Source organism: Macaca fascicularis, chromosome 16 (assembly GCF_037993035.2).
Source record: "Macaca fascicularis isolate 582-1 chromosome 16, T2T-MFA8v1.1".
NCBI lineage: Eukaryota > Metazoa > Chordata > Mammalia > Primates > Cercopithecidae > Macaca > Macaca fascicularis.
In genome coordinates this window covers 72,502,269-72,521,957 of record NC_088390.1, presented here as the reverse complement: position 1 = coordinate 72,521,957, position 19,689 = coordinate 72,502,269, and the positions used below count along the sequence as shown (strand labels likewise).

Genomic DNA, 19,689 nt, shown 5'->3' with positions numbered 1-19,689 from the left:
AGTTCCCTTTTAATAGATCCCAAAAATGCTTCTGTGAAGGATCTTTGCGTGGAATTTGGTTGTCCATCCTCCTTTCTGCAAAAAGGAAGAAGAAATATTGTGTGATTTAGAGGCAAGGGAATTGAATTTTTTTTTTTTTTTTTTTGCATAGTGAATAGATAACTGTGTCTTTCTCCACCATTCATAACATTCAAGTCATGAATTTGTTTTATGTTAACTTTTGTTTGTGAACTATAAAATCTCAGTTTGATATGTTAATATGATATGCATGTTTATCTTGCTAAATTTATATTATTTTGTATTTGAAACAGTAATTGAAAATATAAAGTGTGTTTCAAAAATTTTCAAGGAAACATTTTGAAGGTACATTAATAATGTTAAAATTTTTTTCCTAAATGTTGTTGATTGATATTTTTGCATACTTACTTTGTGCCACACACTGTCCTGGGCATGGTCATTTAAATTATTTTATTGAATGTAATTTTCACAATCCATTGAGGTAAAGATACTTTTTCTTAATTAGCAGAAGAGGAACTAGAGTGTCAAAGGATCACTTGCTCAAAGTCGCAACAGTGAATATATGGTGGGATTGGAATTAGAGCTGGAAAAGAGGTCTGCCAGACTTCAATGTATAATACTGTCTTAAATTATGAGAAATCCTGTGGCCAAATACTTTCACATTTGAGATAATCAATTTCATGTTGCTCTTCTTGAAACCTGTCACTACTGCTCTTTTAATTCTAGGATACACTTCTTATTATTAACAAGATTGGTTACATTTTTGGCTTTGCTCAGAGCACCGTTGCACGTGGTGTTGGTTTGGAGAGGATAGAAGTTAAGGAATGCTTGAAAGGAGATAAAGTTACTCCCTTGAGGGAGCTGGGGTCTGTGATTCTGGAAGAGAGAGCTGGAAAACTGTCAAAAGATACGCACTTATCAGTAATTTGCCATTTTTATGGATATTCATTCTCAAGTCATATTTACATATGTAGGTTAATTAGAGTATTTTAAAATGAGCAAATAGACCAAAGAAAAAAAATAAAAGGTTGGAAGAGACTTACTGAAATGAAAAATAATGAAGAGCAAAATACTGTGTGGATTTAAATGTAAAAGCAAAATGTCACTTTAAAATGCCTTTTTCTTTTGTGCGGGAGAGAATGGGGAGAGTAATGAATCCGTACTTAGTATTGTCTGTTTTGCCTATTAGGTGAAAGTTATTTTAAAGACTTTTAATTAGCTTGAAAGTAATTAGAGGACTGAAGTAAACATATTGGTATATGTAATGTGATTGCTAGAATCTGTGACTACAAGGTAAAGGTGGAAAATGATAACTGTCCTCTTTTAGGGAATTATTTTAATTTAATTGTGTATTTTTTGCCAAAGGGAAGGTAAATTAACACACCTTTGAAATATTTTTCTTGAAGTTGGACATGAAAACAAAAATGATGGAAGCTAAATTTCATGAAGAAAAGCTTAGGCTGCAACAGAAACATGATGCTGATGTTCAGAAGGTAGGATATATATCTTTTATTATTTTAATTATATTGAATACTAAAAATATTCTAGGTCTTATGATGATCCATCCAGTTATCCATCCATCCATCCATCCATCCATCCGTCCGTCCGTCCGTCCGTCAATCCATCCACTTATTTATGTACTTTATAACATTCTGTTATAAAATGGAATATTCTAAACTAATATCCCAGCAAGAGTTGATTTTTTAACTTTATTAGCTAAACATATGTGTTTATTTAAAACCTTATATTTACATTACCTTTTAGTTCTTCTTAACTATTGCATTTAGGCTGACCTTCTTATAGTCTGTTATCTGCATTCTATCATTACCTTTCATGAAAGTTGAAATAAGACATCAGTGGTAAATACTAGGATTTGTTTTATTGTAATATTCTTTTGGTTTTCTGGTAATTAAATTTCCTTTTTAATTAAAAAGGAACTCTTGGACTTGCATGCATTTTAATGCTGGCACTGACAATAAAGGCTTGTTTTTTAGGTAGCTCATTGGGATTGATGCTTTCTAATCTTTCAGCCTGTATTTTCAAATAAAATTCTTTTTTCTTAGCTGGCACAGCAAAAATCTTTAATTATGGTTATCCTACATGGGATTTGGGTTGTTACTATATTTTAGTAATGATTAAAACATTTAGTGATAATAATGTATGTATGTGTTTTTTTGAAATACATGAAGGTTGATCCAAATGGAAACTTTGCATTTCCTGTTTCGAAGCTAAGACTATGATTCTGCTTCCCAAAACTGAGTACTAGAGACAGAGGCAGGTAGTTGCAGTAGTTATAACATCAGGATTATGTATCCAAGCTTTTTTAAAAGGTTAATATATATATTAATATTTAGTAAAATACATATTTGGCTCATCCTTCAAAGCAATAAGGAGGAAACCACTGATTGGATATTAGAGAAAAAAAACTGAACTCTCTTTTTCCAGTTTCCTCTCACCCATTCAGATATTACAGGCAAATATTTTTTTGCTCTTACTAGAGTTTTACTTTAGTTTAAATTGTTTAGATAATAAGTTCTCTATCATAAGTATGTTAAAGAATCAGTAATATAATTTCAATATAACATATACAATTGAAATAGAGTCTATTGATGTATAAGATAAATGAATATAAAAATTTATTTGGAAAAATTATGGGGATGGAATTTGAAATAGGTTTCTTGGTATATCTGTTACAAAGATTTATTCTAAGTAACATATTTAATAATAAAATTCTTTCCAGAAATTTCTCTTTAAAATAAATCCTGAAATTTATTTGCAGAAGACAATGCAACTAGTTTGAAGTACCAGGTAAAATATAAATAAAATCCTTCACTTTATGCTAGATTTGAAAAGTATATTCATCAGTTTATTGCTTGTCTGGCATTTTCTAAGCATCAGGAACTGGCGAGGTGTAAAATTTGGAGTGTTTTACCTATTAGTATACATTCTTTTTCTTTTTTACTTCTTTATGGATATTATTATCCAGAGATGGGATCTTGCTATGTTGCCCAAGCCGGAAGAGGACAGTGGCTATTCACAGGCATGATCGTGGCTCACTTCAGCCTCGAATTCTTGGGCCCAAGCGATCTGTAAGCCTCCTGAGTAGCTGACTATAGGCATGTACTACTGTACCCCGTTCTTTTTTGTTGTTGTTGTTAAGCTGACTTTCGGGTGTATGGAAAATATGACCTAACCATAAGAAAAGTAGATATTCCTTTTTCCCCTTGATTAGCATTTTCTCTTACTTGCTATCTTTTCTACATTTTGGTTATTTCTGTAGTTTTTGTGAGTATAAAGTATTTTGAAGTATAAAATCACAATTAAATTTTATTAAATGATTACATCTAAAACTTCTGACATAATATAAATTCACAATAGATTTTAATGCAATTTTTGACGTATTTTGAGCTGATTTTTCTGATTCACAGTAGCAGAGCTAGATATAAAAGAGGCCGATTACATGTCATCTCTTCATGTATCTGGGAATTCTTTTACTGTGCACTATGAGGATAGAAGGGTGCTTGTAGGTGGATCCAGGGACATGCCCAGCTGAAGAATGTTCTATTCCAGTGCAGTGTGATAAATTATACTCTCCCCACCTGGCAAATTTCTGATGGCTTCTCTCTGCCATTTTATGACAGCTTAATTTCTGAATTATATTTTAGGAAATCACCTAAATTATTATTTATACCGTCCTTAACAAAATTATTGTATGAAAATCTCCAACAGATAATGTATTTCTTTCAGAAAACCAATTATTCTTATATATTTAATAATTTTCTTAATGCACTATAATATAATTTTTACAGTTTGGGGGAAACCATTTATTAGATTAGCTGAGGTAGACTTACAAAAATATTATGCTCATTGAAAAGTTATATGATTGGTTCTTTATGAGTTTCTATTAATATCTACCTGCTAATTCACCGTTCACTTATTATCTGCTGGCATTTGCTAGCAGATAAACAACAGTAGATATCATAAGTGTAAGAAAAATATGTGAAGAGAAATATTAGACACATACAATTTCACCTATTTTTATGCTAATCTGAGAAAAAGAATCCCTAACTCCCTTTCAGGACAAAACACTTCTCCCTAATTTACAAAACACTGACATTTGAGAATCAATTTAAAAAGTCACTTAAATCACTACAATGCCAATTTGTGGCAATATTCACTAGTCAAAAGGAGGGAAATCTCACAATTTCAGGCAACTTGGAAGCTTCCAAGTGTGGCAGATCATATAGATTTTACCTCCTAGCTGCTGCAAGAGCAAAATGTGAACTTCTGACTAGGCTAGAATTATTAACATGGGCATGCACAAAAACACACACATCTAACTGAAACAGCAGAAAGTAAAACCATGGATAAGAGATACTACTTTATGTGTGTGTGTGTGTGTATATATATATATATATAATTTCACAGTGTAGTCATATTTGCTACAATCACTTTTTCTATTTATGTTTTAGAATTAAATATATCAGGATTCAAAAAATTGTCCTATATGTAAAGTAATACAGTATACTGAAACATTTTAAATTTATTTGCAGATTTTAGAAAGAAAGAATAATGAAATAGAGGAACTGAAAACTTTATACAGGAGTAAACAACATGAAACTGAAGAGACTATTAGAAAGCTTGAAAAGAAAGGTGATGTTGTGTTGTTACATACATCTTTTAATAACATTTCCATTTTATTTTAGTGATGTGGAGAATAAAATTTTATTTCTGACCTTTTATAGTATGAGGTAGGAATGTTTATGTGGGCTTTCATCAATGTATAAATTTATGTAGGCTTCCATATGAAGGGACAAAAACTGTGTGTGTGTGTCTCTGTGTGTTTGTGTAGTGACAGTGATGGGGTAGTAGTGGTGGTTGGTTTAGATACGGAGTTGGAAGAGTGTGTTGCTTTCACTCCCTCTTCTTAACTCTAGCCTCACTGGGATACAGCTGCCATAGAGTATTGAGTGCAGTCATAGAATTAGGACTTACAGGCGTTCATGAGGAAGTCAAAGGAAATTATTCTTCTTTATCTAGTAAAATTCATTACATTAAGTATCTACTTTTATGTCTGATAGTATATGCTGGTATTGTGATTGACAGAAAAATTAAAAAGTATTTCCTATTTGCACTTTTATTAAGAAGAAAAAGAAAGCATGTAATCAAGTATTAAGTTGACTATGGACAGATGGAAAGCCCGGCTTGAGGAGGTAACTGCTTGAGCTAACTCTGACCCTAGTTGACTATGACTATGGGTTGAAATATCTACATCAATAGGTGATCATGAGAGCGTGTGTGGAAAATATTGTTTCAGGAAAGGAACTTTTGTAAAATCTTGTGAAGTTTTAAAGTCTTGGTTAGTTGGAGAGAAGAGTTGCAGGTACTGGGATGAGAATGCTGAAATAGGTAAGTTGTAGGAAGGGTACTTCTCAAGCATCATTCCCTTCCAAGGAGTCCTCTATTGCTTTGAGGAAACCTTTCACCATTATTCTAAGGGAAGTAATGTGGTAAAAGAAAGAAAAAAATAACACCATATTTAGCTAGAGTGGATACCCTATGCATTAAGAGAGAGATTTTAAAATATTAAGAAAGTTGACTTGGGGCTAGATTAAGTATGACTGAATTTTAGATTTAGAAGCTTGAACTTTGTCCTGTAGGTGCCAGGGAAGGATTTTGAGATGTGAGTTTTAGGACCTCATGTTTTGGGAGCAGTAGCCTGGTAATGGAGGGTGTGTTGAACAGAGTAGGCCAATTCCAAGTCTGTTAGGCAGAGGCAGAATGGAGTGAGGGAGAGAGCATTCTACTTATTAGAAAACATAGGCTCTAATCTCAGCTCTGTTATCAGTGTCCAATATATGATAGCAAGTCGTTTCTGGGCCTTGGTTTACTCATTATAAAATGGTGAGATCAGAATAAATAATATATAAAGTCCCTGCCAACTCAGAGATGTTCTGCTTCTGTGCTGCTGTAATTTTGCATGTTAAGGTGAGAAGGATTTCTGAATGATGGCACTGGGAGTAGTTAGAATGGAACCGAAGAAGAAATTTTGAAGAGTGAATCGTGATTTAGTGAATGAGAAGATCTAGGCAATGAATAAGAGAAAAGGAGAAGGGAAGGTTTTCATTTAGGATTTTCTGTATGGAACTTACTGGCTCTCCCCCAATTCACCAAACCTGAGTATATTTGAATGAATGATAATGCCTTTGACAAGTTAGGACAGCAATTACATAGATAAGTTAACCAATGAAATAAATACTTTTAGATTCATTTCCACCCTTAAATGTTGGTAAAAGCAATTATAAATTCGTTTAGGTTTTTTCTCCAAATATTATCCGTGGCTAGAAAAATATTTTAAATTTATTTCCAGGTTTTCTTTACCCTGATTCAAAATAGGTAATTCAAACATGCCTAAGGTTTAAAAATGACGAGGTTTTAAAAATAATGTTTCTAAAGGCATTTTGAATTGCAACCAGATCTTAGTTTAATTTTGGAAGTGTAAAGTAAAATATATTGTAGATGGTAAAGACTCATTTTAGGTTAACTTGGATTCATCTTGTCTCCTTCATTGTTGCGTAGTTGAGTTATAAGAGTGAAAACAATTTTTAGGGAAATATTTACAAAAATTTTGCTATCTTGAAGTAAATGAATAAAAACGTATTTAGTAAACTATGATAATATTATATTCAATTAAAAATGGAGCTGAATTTATTTTACTATCCAGAAGACATGAATATATTAACACATTTTCACTTAAATCAGTGACTGTTTAAATAATTATAGTAAAGAAGATAGAAACATAAATGATTTATAAGGCAAATATTTTATCTAATTTAAAACCTATTTCATTTTAGTAACATAAACTTCGAAAATGATTTAAAAGTATCTAGCAGCAACAATATATTGAAATGAGGGGTTCCTTTATTTATTCATTCAGTATGCATCTTTTTGAACATTTGCCTGTGTGGCACTGTTATGCCCTGTGGATAAAAAGTTGAAATCTCTTTCTCTTCCGTGAACATAGTCTCATTAAAGAGGAAATGGGCAAGTAAATCACTATAATGTTAATAAGTGATTTAATTGAGAAATACTCGAGGTTTCATGGGAATAAAGAGGAATTTCTTTCTGTCCCTGTAAGGGGAGAAATCTGGTTGAGTAAATCATGATTTAGTGATTCTTTATGACTGGTTCATAAAGAAGGTGTGATTTTTGAGTTGAGAGTCTAAGGATGAGTAGGAGTTTTTCAGTAAGGGAGGGAAGGGCATTCTAGGTAGATAGACAATCATATTTAGGCAGTGCTATGAGAAAGAATATGAACTCAGGAATCTGCAAATAGGTTGGTGTGTTTATAATACTGGTTTAAAACATGCAAATGGGAAGAGATATGGCCAGAATCACGAGGAACTGTTGTCCTTGTCAGAGGCTTTGACCTGTATTTATTTTTTAGATGAGGAGAGCTGTGGAACGTTTGTAAGCCTGGGCGTAACTACCAGATTTGCACCAATGAAAGGCCTCTTTATTTATTTAAATTTAAAAAATTTCAATAGCTTTTGGGGTACAAGTGCTTTTGGTTACATAGATTCATTGTACAGTGGTGAAGTCTGAGACTTTAGTGTACCCATCACCCAAGTAGTGTACATTGTATCCAATATGTACCTTTTAGCCCACACCGCCTTTTCCACCCCCTGCTTCTGAATCTCCAAAGTCCATTATACAATTCTGTATGCTTTTGCATACCCATAGCTCAGCTTCCACTTATAAGCGAAAACATACGGTATTTGCTTTTCCATTCCCAAGTTACTTCACTTAGAATAATGGTGAAAGGTTTCCTCAAAGCAACAGAGGACTCCTTGGAGGGGAATGATGCTTGAGGCCAATACACTGTTAAAATTGTCTAGGGAGCCAGTAATGATGAAGGGTTAACCAAGCCAGTCTGTGGTGGTAGAAATCGAGAAAAAGAGCAAGGAATAAAAGATACTTTAGAAGAAAGCATTGAGAAGACTTGGTGAAAAATTGAATTATCTACTAATTGGTGCACTACATTTTATATAATCAAACTCTATGTATCTAGAATTGGTTTAAGTATGTTTTCATCATTTTCGACAGTTCAGACACTGATACGTGACTGTCAAGTTATCAGAGAGACTAAAGAAGACCAGATTGCAGAACTAAAAAAGATATGTGAACAAAGCACAGAATCTCTAAATAATGACTGGGAAAAAAAGGTAAGCTACATAAAATAGTAATGGAAAATATAAAAGTTTATGCTTCCAACATATTTAATTATAATAGATTTCACAGAATATACAGAAAAGTATAAAAAATAACTAAAATTCTCGGCTGTTTAGAAATAGCTACTGTTCATGTTTTGGTATATTTTCTTCTGGAAGTCTATGGTCTATAAAATAGTTTTTATTTAGAGAATATTCTTTTGACTAGCTCTTGAATTTAATTAATGTTCTAGATTTCTTATCATAGCTGACAGATTTTAACAGAATTAAACAACACTAAAACAATTTTTGTTAATTAAGCCATTTTAATTTTGAATTTGGGCCATTGAAGCATTTCTTTCCTGAAATTTTGGATAATATAATATGGACTAGAATTTATTGTATAAACTTACTTTATTTTTGATTGACATGTAGTGATTTTACATATTTTTAGGGTACAGTGTGATATTTCAATACATAGATACATTATATACTGATAAAACGAGAGTAATCAGCATTTCTCTCACCTCAAACATTTATCAGTTCTTTTTGGTGAGGATATTCAAATTCCTCTCTTCTAGCTTTTTGAAATATGTAATACATTATTATAAACTATAAGCACTCTACTGTGCATTAGAAAACTGTGATTTATTTCTCCTGTATTACTGTATTAGTCCATATTCATACAGTTATAAAGAACTGACTGAGACTGGGTAATTTACAAAGGAAAGAGCTTTAATTGACTCACGGTTCAGCATGACTGGGGAGGCCTCAGGAAACTTACAGTCATGGCAGAAGGTGAAGGGGAAGCAAGACACCTTCTTCACAAGGCGGCAAGGAGAATGAACACAGGAGGAACTGCCACACATGTTAAAACCATCAGATCTCATGAGAACTCACCCACTATCATGGGAACAGCATGGGGGAACTGATCCCATGATTCAGTTCCTTCCACCTGGTCTCTCCTTTGACACAGGGATTATGGGGACATCTACAATTCAAGATGAGATTTTGGGTGGGGACACAGCCAAACCCTGTCAATAACTGTAACATCATACCTCCTCTTTAACTTCTCTCTATTGCCTTTCCTTCCTCTCCTCCCCTACTTCTTGTAATCGGTATCTGATCTCCACTCCTATGAGCTCAACTTTTGAAATTCCGTGAGTGTGATTATGTATTTGTTTTTCTGTTCCCAGTTTATTCCACTAAACACAATGTCCTTCTAAGTTTGTCCATGTTGTTGCAAATGGCAGGATTTCATTCTTTGTTGTAGCTGAATAGTATTCAAATGTGTGTGTGTATGTGTGTGCGTATCTATCACATTTTCTTTATCCATTCATCCTTTGATGAGCACTTACGTTGATTTCATATCTTGATTATTGTGAATAATACTGCAGTAAACATGGGAATGCAGATATCTCTGACATATTGATTTTATTTTCTTCAGATATATATCTAGTAGGGGGATTGTTGGATCATATGGTAGTTCTATTTTTAATTTTTTGAGGAACCACACTGTTTTCCCTAGTGGCTGTACTAATTCATATTCCCTCTAGCAGTATATAAGGGTTCTCTTTTCTTTACATCCTCACCAACACTTGTTATCTTTTGACTTTTTAATAATAATCATTCTAACTACAGTTAGATGATATCTCATTGTAAGTTTGATTTGCCTTTCCCTATTGATTAGTGAGGTTAACATTTGTCACATACCTTTTGGCCATTTCTGTGTCTTCTTTTGAGAAATGTCTGTTTAGGTCCTTGGCCTAAATAAGTCATTCGGTTATTTTTTAATCATCAGAATATTTGTTTTTTTGCTATTGAGTTGTTTGAGTTTCTTATATATTTTGGATATAAACCCCATGTCAGATGTATAGTTTGCAAATGTATTTTCCCATTCTGTAGGTTGCCTTTCACTCGTTGATTTTTTTTTTCTGTGCAGAAGCTTTTTAGTTTGATGTAATCCCATTTGTCTTTTTTTTTTTCTTGCTTTTGTTGACTGTGCTTTTGAGGTCCTGTACAGAAATTGTTGCCTAGATTTATGTCATGGAGTTTTTCCTCTATGTTTTCTTCTAGTAGTTCCATAGTTTTGGTTCTTCCGTTTAAGTCTTTAATTCATTATGAGTCGATTTTTGTGTGTGGTGAGAAATACAGGTCTAATTTCATTGTTCTGCATGTGGATATCCAGTTTCCCCAGCACCGTTTATTAAAGAGACTATACTTTCCACATTGTATGTTCTTGGCGTTTTTGTCAAAAATCAGCTGGCTGTAAATGTGTGGATTTTTTTCTGGGTGCTTCATGCTGTTTTATTGGTCTGTGTGTCTGTTTTTATGCCAATGGCACACTTTTAGTTACTACAACTTCGAAGTATATTTTCATGTCAGTTACTGTGATGCCTCCACCTTTGTTCTTCACACTTAAGATTGCTTTGGCTATTCAGAATCTTCTGTAGTTACATGCAAATTTTAGGATTGCTTTTTCTATTTCTGTGAAAATGTCATTGATATTTTGATAGGGATTACATTTGAGTCTGTATATTGCTTTGAGTATTATGGATACTTTATTTCATTTTAAAAAATAATTTCAGCTTTTATTTTAGATTCAGAGGGTACATGTGCAGGTGTGTTACATGGTTATATTGTGTGACACTGAGGTTTGGGATATGAATGATCCCATCATCCAAGTAGTGAGCATAGTACCCAACAGTAGTTTTTCAGCCATTGTCCCCCTCTTTCCTCTAGGAGTCTTCAGTGTCTATTGTTCCTATTTTTATGTCCATATATACCAATGTTTAGCTCCCACTTGTAAGTGAGAACATGCTTGGTTTTCTGTTTCTGCATTAATTTGCTTAGTATTATGGCCACCAGCTGCATCCACATTACTGCAAAGGACATGATTTCATTTTTTATGGCCATCTAATATTCCATGGTGTATATATACCACATTTTCTTTATCTAATCCACCATTGATGGACATCTAGGTTGATTCCATGTCTTTGCTATTGTGGATAGCATGGCAATGAGCATACAAGTGCATGTGCCGTTTTTGTAGAATGACTTATTTTCCTTTGGGTATATACCCAGTAATGGGATTGTTGGGTCAAATGGTAGTTGTTCTAAGTTCCCTGAGAACTCTCCAAACTGCATTCCACAGTGGTTGAACTACTTTATGTTCCCCCATTAACAGTATATAAGCATTCCTTTTTTCTGCAACCTTGCCAGCATCTGTTGCCTTTAGTCTTTTAAATAACACCCATTTTTACTGGTGTGAGGTGGTATCTCATTGTGGTTTTGAATTGCATTTCTCTGATGACGTGTGATGTTGAACATTTTTTCATATGTTTGTTGGCCACTTGTATTTCTTTTTTTGAGAATTGTTTATTCATGTCCTTTGCCCACTTTTTAATGGGGTTGTTTTTTCTTGTTGAATTGTTGAGTTCTTTATAGATTCTGGATATTAGACCTTTGTCAGATACATAGTTTGCAAATATTTTCTCCCATTCTGTGAGGTATCTGTTTACTTGATAGTTTCTTTTGCTGTGCAAAAGTTCTTTATTTTAATTACGTCCCACTTGTCCATTTTTTACTTTTGTGGCAATTGCTTTCGGGGATTTAATCATAAATTCTTTACCAAGGTCGATGTCTAGAATGGTACTTCTTAGGTTTTCTTCTAGGATTTTTATAGTTTTAGGTCTTAAACCTTTAATCTATCCTGAATTAATTTTTGTATTTTGTGGGGTATCCAGTTTCATTCTTCTGCATATGACTAGCCAGTTATCTTAGCCCTATTTATTGGATAAGGAGTCCTTTCCCCATTTTTTTTTTGGTCAACTTTGTCAAGGATCAGATGGCTGTAGGTGTGCATCATTATTTCTGGATTCTCTCTTCTGTTTCATTGGTCTATGTGTCTGTTTTTATACTAGTACTATGTGGTTTTGGTTATTGTAGCCTTATAACATAGTTTTAAGTTGGGTAATGTGATGCCCACTGGCCTTGTTCTTTTGTTGTATTTTGTTTTTGAGACAGGGTCTTGCTGTGTCACGCAGTCTGGAGTGCAATGGCACCATAACAGCTCACCACAGCCTTGACCTCCTGGGCTCAAGTGATCCTCCTGCCTCAGTCTCCTGAGTAGCTGGGACTACAGGTGTGCATTACCACACCTGGCTAATTTAAAACTTTTTTTTTTTGTAGAGATGGGATCTCACTGTGTTGCCCAGGCTTGTCTTAAACTCCTGACCTCAAGTGATCCTCCTGCCTCAGCCTTTCAGTAGCGCTGAGATTGCAGGCGTCAGGCACCATGCCTGGCTTGTTCTTCTTGCTTAGGATTGCTTTAGCTATTCAGACTCTTTTTTGGTTTCATATGAATCTTAGAATCATTTTTTCTAATTCTGTAAAAAATGACATTGGTAATTTGATAGGATAGTGTTGAATCTATAGATTGCTTTTTAGTTAGTTCTTTTCTAGTTTTTATTTTGTTATTTCTAGTCATGTGGTTTTTCTTTCTCACATTTTGGTTTTATCTTTTCTATAAATTTGGCATTTTTAAAAATTTGCTTCAAGGACATTGTGTACCTAGCAGGTCCCCTTTTTTCCTTTGTCTGAATTCCCTAATTTAATATATTCTAGTTTAAATTGTCAGGTATTTGAAGAGAAAAGGCTTCTACCACTTATAAGGGTACATCTTCTTCTTTCTGCTGGTTTAGTAAAGCTTTTTTTCTAGTTATACAATAAATAGTGGATGTGTAAATACGTAAATCTGGTTGAAGGTTTTTTTTTTTTTTTTTTTTTTTTGAGACAGAGTCTTGCTCTGTCGCCTAGGCTGGAGAGCAGTGGTGCAATCTCAGCTCCCTGCAACGTTGTTCTCATGCCTCAGCCTCCCAAGTAGCTGGAATAACAGGTGTGGCCACCACTGCCTGGCTAAGTTTTGTAGTTTTTGTAGATATGGGGTTTTTCCATGTTGGCCAGGCTGGTATCGAACTCCTGACCTCAAGTGATCATTCCACCTTGGCCTCCCAAAGTGCTGGAATTACAGGTGTGAGTCACTGCACCTGCCCCCTCATTGAAGGCTTTGTGTGTGTGTGTGTGTGTGTGTGTGTGTGTGTGTGAAGTGTAACTTCATGTAAATCTGGGCTGAGATGAAAACTGAGTGCAAGCAGGCCGGGCACCAACATTAATAAGCACATCATAGATTCACTTTGTTATTTATGTAGTCATTCATTCAACAATTATGTATTCTACATGGACAAAGTGATATGTGTGTGTGTGTGCATGCGTGTGTGTATTCCCTAATAGAAATATGCATCCTATATCTCTCACCTTAAGTCCCAGTTATTCAACTACCTATTTAAAATCTCTCCTTGGTCTGAATTCCATCATTGTCCCTAAACTTCATCTTCTTCCTTTGTTGCTAAAATGGGCATTCCCTTTTTCCCTGTCCCATGGAGAATACCTCTCCCATGGAGGGATATACCTACCCAGTAGGGTATTCTCCATGGGATAGGGATCAACTCAGCTACTTAAAGACTCTTCTTTTTGCTTCAGCTCACACATCTAATGCCTTGCCAAGTTCTGTTAATTATCCGTCTTTTGAATATATCTACCACGCTTCCTTCTTAGTTCAGGAGACCCCTGTTTCTTGCCTAGATCACCCGTAACTGGACTCTGCCTCCAGTCTGTCCCTCGTCATTCCATGTCCCACAATACAGCCAAATTGGTCTTTCACAAACACGAATCTGGTTGACCTCACAACCATGTTTAAATTACTCTAGTGGTTCCCATTGTCCTAGTGGTTCCCATTGTTTCCTTGGTTCTTAGGACTTACAAGGCTTTTCATGATAAAGACTCTGGTGATCTTTCAAGCCTTATCTTTTCTCACAATCCTTCTTCCTGTCTTGACTTTTGCCCCAGCTGTCAATACGTTTTCCAGTTACCTGACTATACTATGCTGTTCTAATCTGTGGGCCTTTAAAAAATATTGAGTTATGATTTACATGCCATAAAATTCACCTTCTTAAACACCTCATTGTTTTTTTGATGTATTCACAAAGTTGTGCAACTTTCACCACAATATAATTTGCAGACCATTTCCATCGCCCTAGAAAGCATGAATCAATAGTTCAATAGTTCAATCAGTTTTATGGTCAAATAATATTGCGTTGTATGGATAGACCACATTTTGCCTATCCATTCATCAGTTGATAGACATTTGAGTGGACTCCACCTTTTGGATATCATGAATAATGTTGCTGTGAACATTGTGTGTGTTTTTACATTCAGTTAGGTGTAGTCCTAGGAGTAGGATTCCTGGGTTATGTGGTAACTCTGTTTATCTTTTTGATAAATTTTTTGAGGAACTGCCAAAGTGTTTTCCACAGTGGCTGCGCCATTGACCTGTGGGGTTTTATAATACTTTTCCCTTTTTTTGGGACAGATTCCTGTTGCCTCTGGGTCTCCTCTGGCATGAGCCAACTATATGGTTAAAGACGAATATGTAGGATGCTGGGAAGGGCATTTGTGTCTCCTGTGCCCATTATCAAACTCTGGGTAAAAATTCTTCTTGAGAATTCATATGGATCAACTCATTGTTATATCCTGTGGTTTCATAAACTCTAGCAGGATTTGTATCCTATAGCCTAATAATATTTTCTACTAAAATAGTTTATTCCTCAAAGGAATATTTGCTGTTTAAAACCTCCTAGACTGAGTGACCTGGACTCCAATTCATTGTTAGGTTTGGGAAAGTGCTCACTGATGCATTATGCCTGGTACATAGCAGGTACTAATAAAATTTGTTGAATGAATACTTATTAATAATATTGTTAGACTATTAGACCAGATGCCTATCTAGTCCTCAAACGCATCAGCCAAGTAATAGCATACTTGTTTTTGCCAGTGCCATTTTTACCCTTGTAGTCTCAACTGCAAATTCCTTGGATGAGTGTTGTAGACTGACTTACAGACACCCCTCCAACAGCGACAGTCCCTTTATAAAACAACTGTGGAATACACGTGAGAAACCACTAAGTGTTGATGGGCTATTAGATTTTTGACATTCGGCAGGCATATGTTCTAGGGACTTTGGGAGACCATAACATGAAGAAACCACTACATAGTATAATTGCTCCTGTAAGTACAACTGTAAAATTCTAAGTGACTCCTTTAGAGCCCATTATCTGAGTTACTATCATGTCACTCAACAGCTGTGAAGGAGCACTGAGATTTGGGTGCAATGTACCAGCTACGTGACTCACTTTTGAACAACAGACCTAACACTGCTTTATGATGTTTATTTCAGCAAAACTAAAAATTAGATACATCAGGGATTTTGGGGACCACTTGCAAATAACCAAAACTGTGTATGTTAAACTTGCAAAATCCCGGAGTCTTCTATATGGCTATTGCTGAGCATCCTCATTCTTCCTATTCAGCTAGAAACTAGAAGAAGAGTTCTTGAGACCTTTACCAGTACAAATGTCATAATTATTGCCTGCATTCTGCCCTAGCTTCCATCTCTCATAGGTTTTCCCTGTCCTTCCAGTGTCTTCCTACTCAAGTAAGAGTCCGCACTGCCTGTATTGTGTCCTTTCTCTCTTCCCTATTTATAGGTAGTGAATCAAATATATCATTTGGGGCCAGGCATGGTGGCTCACACCTGTAATCCTAGCATTTTGGGAGGCTGAGGTGGGTGGATCACTTGAGGCTAGGAGTTCAAGACCAGGCTGACCAACCTGGTGAAACCCCGACTCTACTAAAAATATAAAAAAATTAGCCAGGTGTTGTGGTGGCTACCTTTGATCCCAGCTACTTGGGAGGCTGAGGCAGGAGAATCAAGTGAACCTGGAGGTGGAGGTTGCACTGAGCCAAGTTTGCACCACTGCACTCCAGCCTGGGTGACAGAGTGAGACTCCATCTCAAAACAAAAACAAAAACAAAAAGCCAAATATATCATTTGGACTGTTTGGACTCCTGGTCTCTTCACCTGTTGGGTAGGTGTGGGGTTGATGCAGGGAATGGAAGTTAGAATTGTACCCCCATTAAGATAAGTGAGGAAAGGCCCGTAAGGCTGGGAGCACAGATTTTCAACCCCTTTTGGAAGTTGTCCATTGAAGCTTGTCTGGACCTCCTGTATTTGCCTTTATTTTCCTTACCTTAGTTTGTGTAAAAATTTTAAAGCCTCATCTATTTAAACAGTGTATACATAATGATTTTTTAAAATAAGTAGACCTCTGTACATATAGTATACAATTCTGCTTAGTCACCCTACCCATACTCTGTTTGGTTGATAACTGTGATCTTTTTATCTGTTTTTGTATAGATTAGGGAATGACTAGAAGTAATTTCTTGTTTGAGGTGTGGGTAGGAGAGAAAGCAGTTTTTAACATTACTGTTGTACAAAATTCCATGCAAATAGGATGAATAATGGGGTCAGTGAGATAATATTCCTAATAAGTAACAATATTATAATGTTTCTATTTTCTCGTTTCAGACTAATACTAGTGTTGTTTACTTGTGTTATCTGCCTGGTTTATTTACCATTTCTACCTGAGGCAGATAATTCCTTTTAATATTGGTTAATCCATTAAAATTTTCAATTCAGGAAAGTAAAGGAAAAATTAAGTATTTCTTATCCTGCTTTTTATATGATATCTTTACCTTGAATGTTTATTGGTGGTTTTTAATATCTTTTGGTGTTCAGGTCATCATATATATAAATAGAGGAATATAGGAAACCATTTTTCCCCTGAATTACAAAATAGTCAATTCCATAGTAGTAAAAGAGTTAACTCTTGATTTCCTGATGTAGCTTCACAATGCTGTAGCAGAAATGGAACAGGAAAAGTTTGATCTTCAAAAGCGACACACTGAAAACATTCAAGAATTGCTTGAGGATACAAATGTGCGTCTGAATAAAATGGAGAGTGAATATATGGCGCAAACACAGTCCACAGTGAGTCTTTAAACCTGTTCTTGACATCTTAGAACCTATCTTCTCAATTTCCATGTCCTCATGCTTCCCGGATGTGCACGGTGTAGAAAGGTGTTACGGAATCAAAAGAAAAACTTTACCTTCCTACTCCATACAGATTTATGTGTGTCCATGGACAGACCCTTGAAGTCTGTGAGGGATTTGACTCTAGAGTGTTTGATGCTGCTTTTTATGTGTTATTATTATTATTATTTTTTTTATTTTTGTTTTTTGAGATGGAGTCTCGCCCTGTCACCCAGGCTGGAGTGCAACGGTGTGACCTCGGCTCACTGCAACCTCCGCCTCCTGGGTTCAAATGATCCTCCTGCCTCAGCCTCCTGAGTAGCTGGGATTACAAGTGCCTGCCACCATGCCCAGCTAGTTTTTATATTTTTAGTAGACACGGGGTTTCACCATGTTGGCCAGCCTGGTCTCGAACTCTTGACCTTGTGATCCACCCTCCTTGGCCTCCGGAAGTGCTGGGATTACAGGCGTGAGCCCCTGCACCTAGCCTTATTTATTATTTTTTTAACCCTCAGAAGCCTTTATAAATCTTTCCTCTTCTTCTTCTTTTTTTTTTCCATTGACTTTCAGTTCAGAGATAATCTCTTTTCTTTTTTTTTTCCTTTGAGACAGGGTCTTGCTCTGTTGCCCAGGCTAGAGTACAGTGGCTTAATCTTGGCTCACTGCAACCCTGCCTCCCAGGCTCAAGTGATTCTTGTGCCTAAGCCTCCCAAGTAGCTGGTACTACAGGTGCATGCCACAGCATCTGATTAATTTTTATACTTTTAGTAGAGACAGGGTTTTGCCATGTTGACCAGGCTGGTCTTGAACTCCTGGGCTCAAGCGATCTGCCCCCATTGGCCTCCCAAAGTGCTGGGATTACAGTCGTGAGCAACCACGCCTGGCCATTTCTTTTCTGTCTTTTTTTGTTTGTTTCATTTTTTTAAATAAAGACTTGATTGTTTTTCTGAAAATAATGCTCATGTGAAGGAAATCAAAGAGGGAGATTGGAGTAGTGTGACCACTCTGACCAGTGTTCTTAATAGATCATATTGACTCAGGAACCAGACATAGACGTCACATGGGTAAGCCCAAAATGTTCCTTACTGAAATAATTCAGAAGGAGGTCACCACAGTCAGGCTACACAGCAGAGAGACCCATGACACTGGTCAGGGTGAGATAGAGGATCCCCCAAAGAGACTGTTCATTGATTATATATGGCCGTGGAGTCTAGGTCTGAGGAAGTGACTGTCTTCAGCTCTTTAGGAACCTGCCTTACATCCTAAGATCCATAAGCCTGGAACAGTTCTGCTGGAAGGTTACTCTGCACGTGGATCAGAGCTCCTCATGTCCACGGCCAGTGCATCGCATCGGTCTTGTTACTGATACAAATCGTCCCCTACTTAACGATGGTTTGACTTACAATTTTTGACTTTATGTTGGTGGAAAGGTAAGATGCATTTAGTAGAATACCAGATGCTCCTCAATTTACTATGGGCTTATGTCCCCAAATGGTTGCATGGGTACTTAAAGTGATGCATATTGCTTTTGCACTGTCATGAAGTCAAAGTCGTGTCAGTCATGCCATCGTAAGTTGGGGACCATCTATCGGTACATTCATTCTGTTCTTCACTTTCAATACAGTGTTCAGTAAATTACATGAAATACCCTATACTTCATTGTAAAATAGGCTTTCTGTTAGGTGATTCTGCCCATCTGTACGCTAATGCAAATGTTCTGTGCATATTTAAGATAGGCCAGGCTAAGCTATGATGTTTGGTAGTTTAGGTGTATTAAATGCATTTTAGAATTAGTGATATTTGGAACTTAATGATGGGTTTATTGGGACATAATCTCATTTTAAGTCAAGGAGCATCTGTATGTAATATGACCTCATAGAATGGTCCAGTGTTATATATCCAGGTATGAGCTCTGTCTCATTTACCATTCACAACCTCCCCAGGCCAACCTGGCTTGGTCCAAGTACTTTCTTGAATTTAAAGCTGTGGAATTTGAACAAGAGTCATTACCCAGGCATATCACACATACATCTTAGAGTGTGTTACCTTGTACCCTTAGACAGGCACTAAGGCCTACCTCACATTGGAAAAGAAATGAGAAGTGGTATGCACGGTTGTGTGGAACCTGGACTTCAGGGTCAGACAGTTGTGGGTTCAAATCCCAAGTCCTTAATAGCTTGGGTGTCGTGTAAGCTCTTCAGATGTTAATGTTCTTATTTGTGGAACAGAATAACAGTAGTACAATATAATGTAAGTTGTTGGAAATATTATATTAATATACATAAATTAAGTTACACAATAATAAGCCCACAGATCATTGTTAATATTATGTTCAAAAATGAAACATACAAGAATGACAATCAAGAGAGACATACAAATGAAAAAAGAAGGACTCAGTTTAAGAAGGTCCAAGCACTTTGGGAGGCTGAGGTGTTCAGATCGATTGAGCCCAGGAATTCAAGACCATCCAGA

General features: G+C 35.9%; 1 protein-coding gene across 46 annotated transcripts in view; it reads left to right on the top strand.

The window, feature by feature from the left end:
• The window catches only part of CEP112 (centrosomal protein 112), a 537,142-nt gene that overhangs the window by 101,302 nt on the left and 416,151 nt on the right, over positions 1-19,689 (top strand). For 39 of the 46 annotated variants that reach the window (XR_012426034.1, XR_010581949.2, XR_012426035.1 and 36 more), the window contains 4 exons: positions 1,425-1,511; positions 4,572-4,671; positions 8,125-8,243; positions 17,032-17,175. Coding sequence is in view for 43 of the 46 variants with exons in the window: in XM_074020165.1 (XP_073876266.1) it covers positions 1,425-1,511; positions 4,572-4,671; positions 8,125-8,243; positions 17,032-17,175 (450 nt within the window). In the remaining 3 variants the exon portion in view is untranslated. The remainder of the gene's footprint in view (positions 1-1,424; positions 1,512-4,571; positions 4,672-8,124; positions 8,244-17,031; positions 17,176-19,689) is intronic. The other 7 variants (XM_074020161.1, XM_074020159.1, XM_074020154.1 and 4 more) reach the window with 1 other exon arrangement.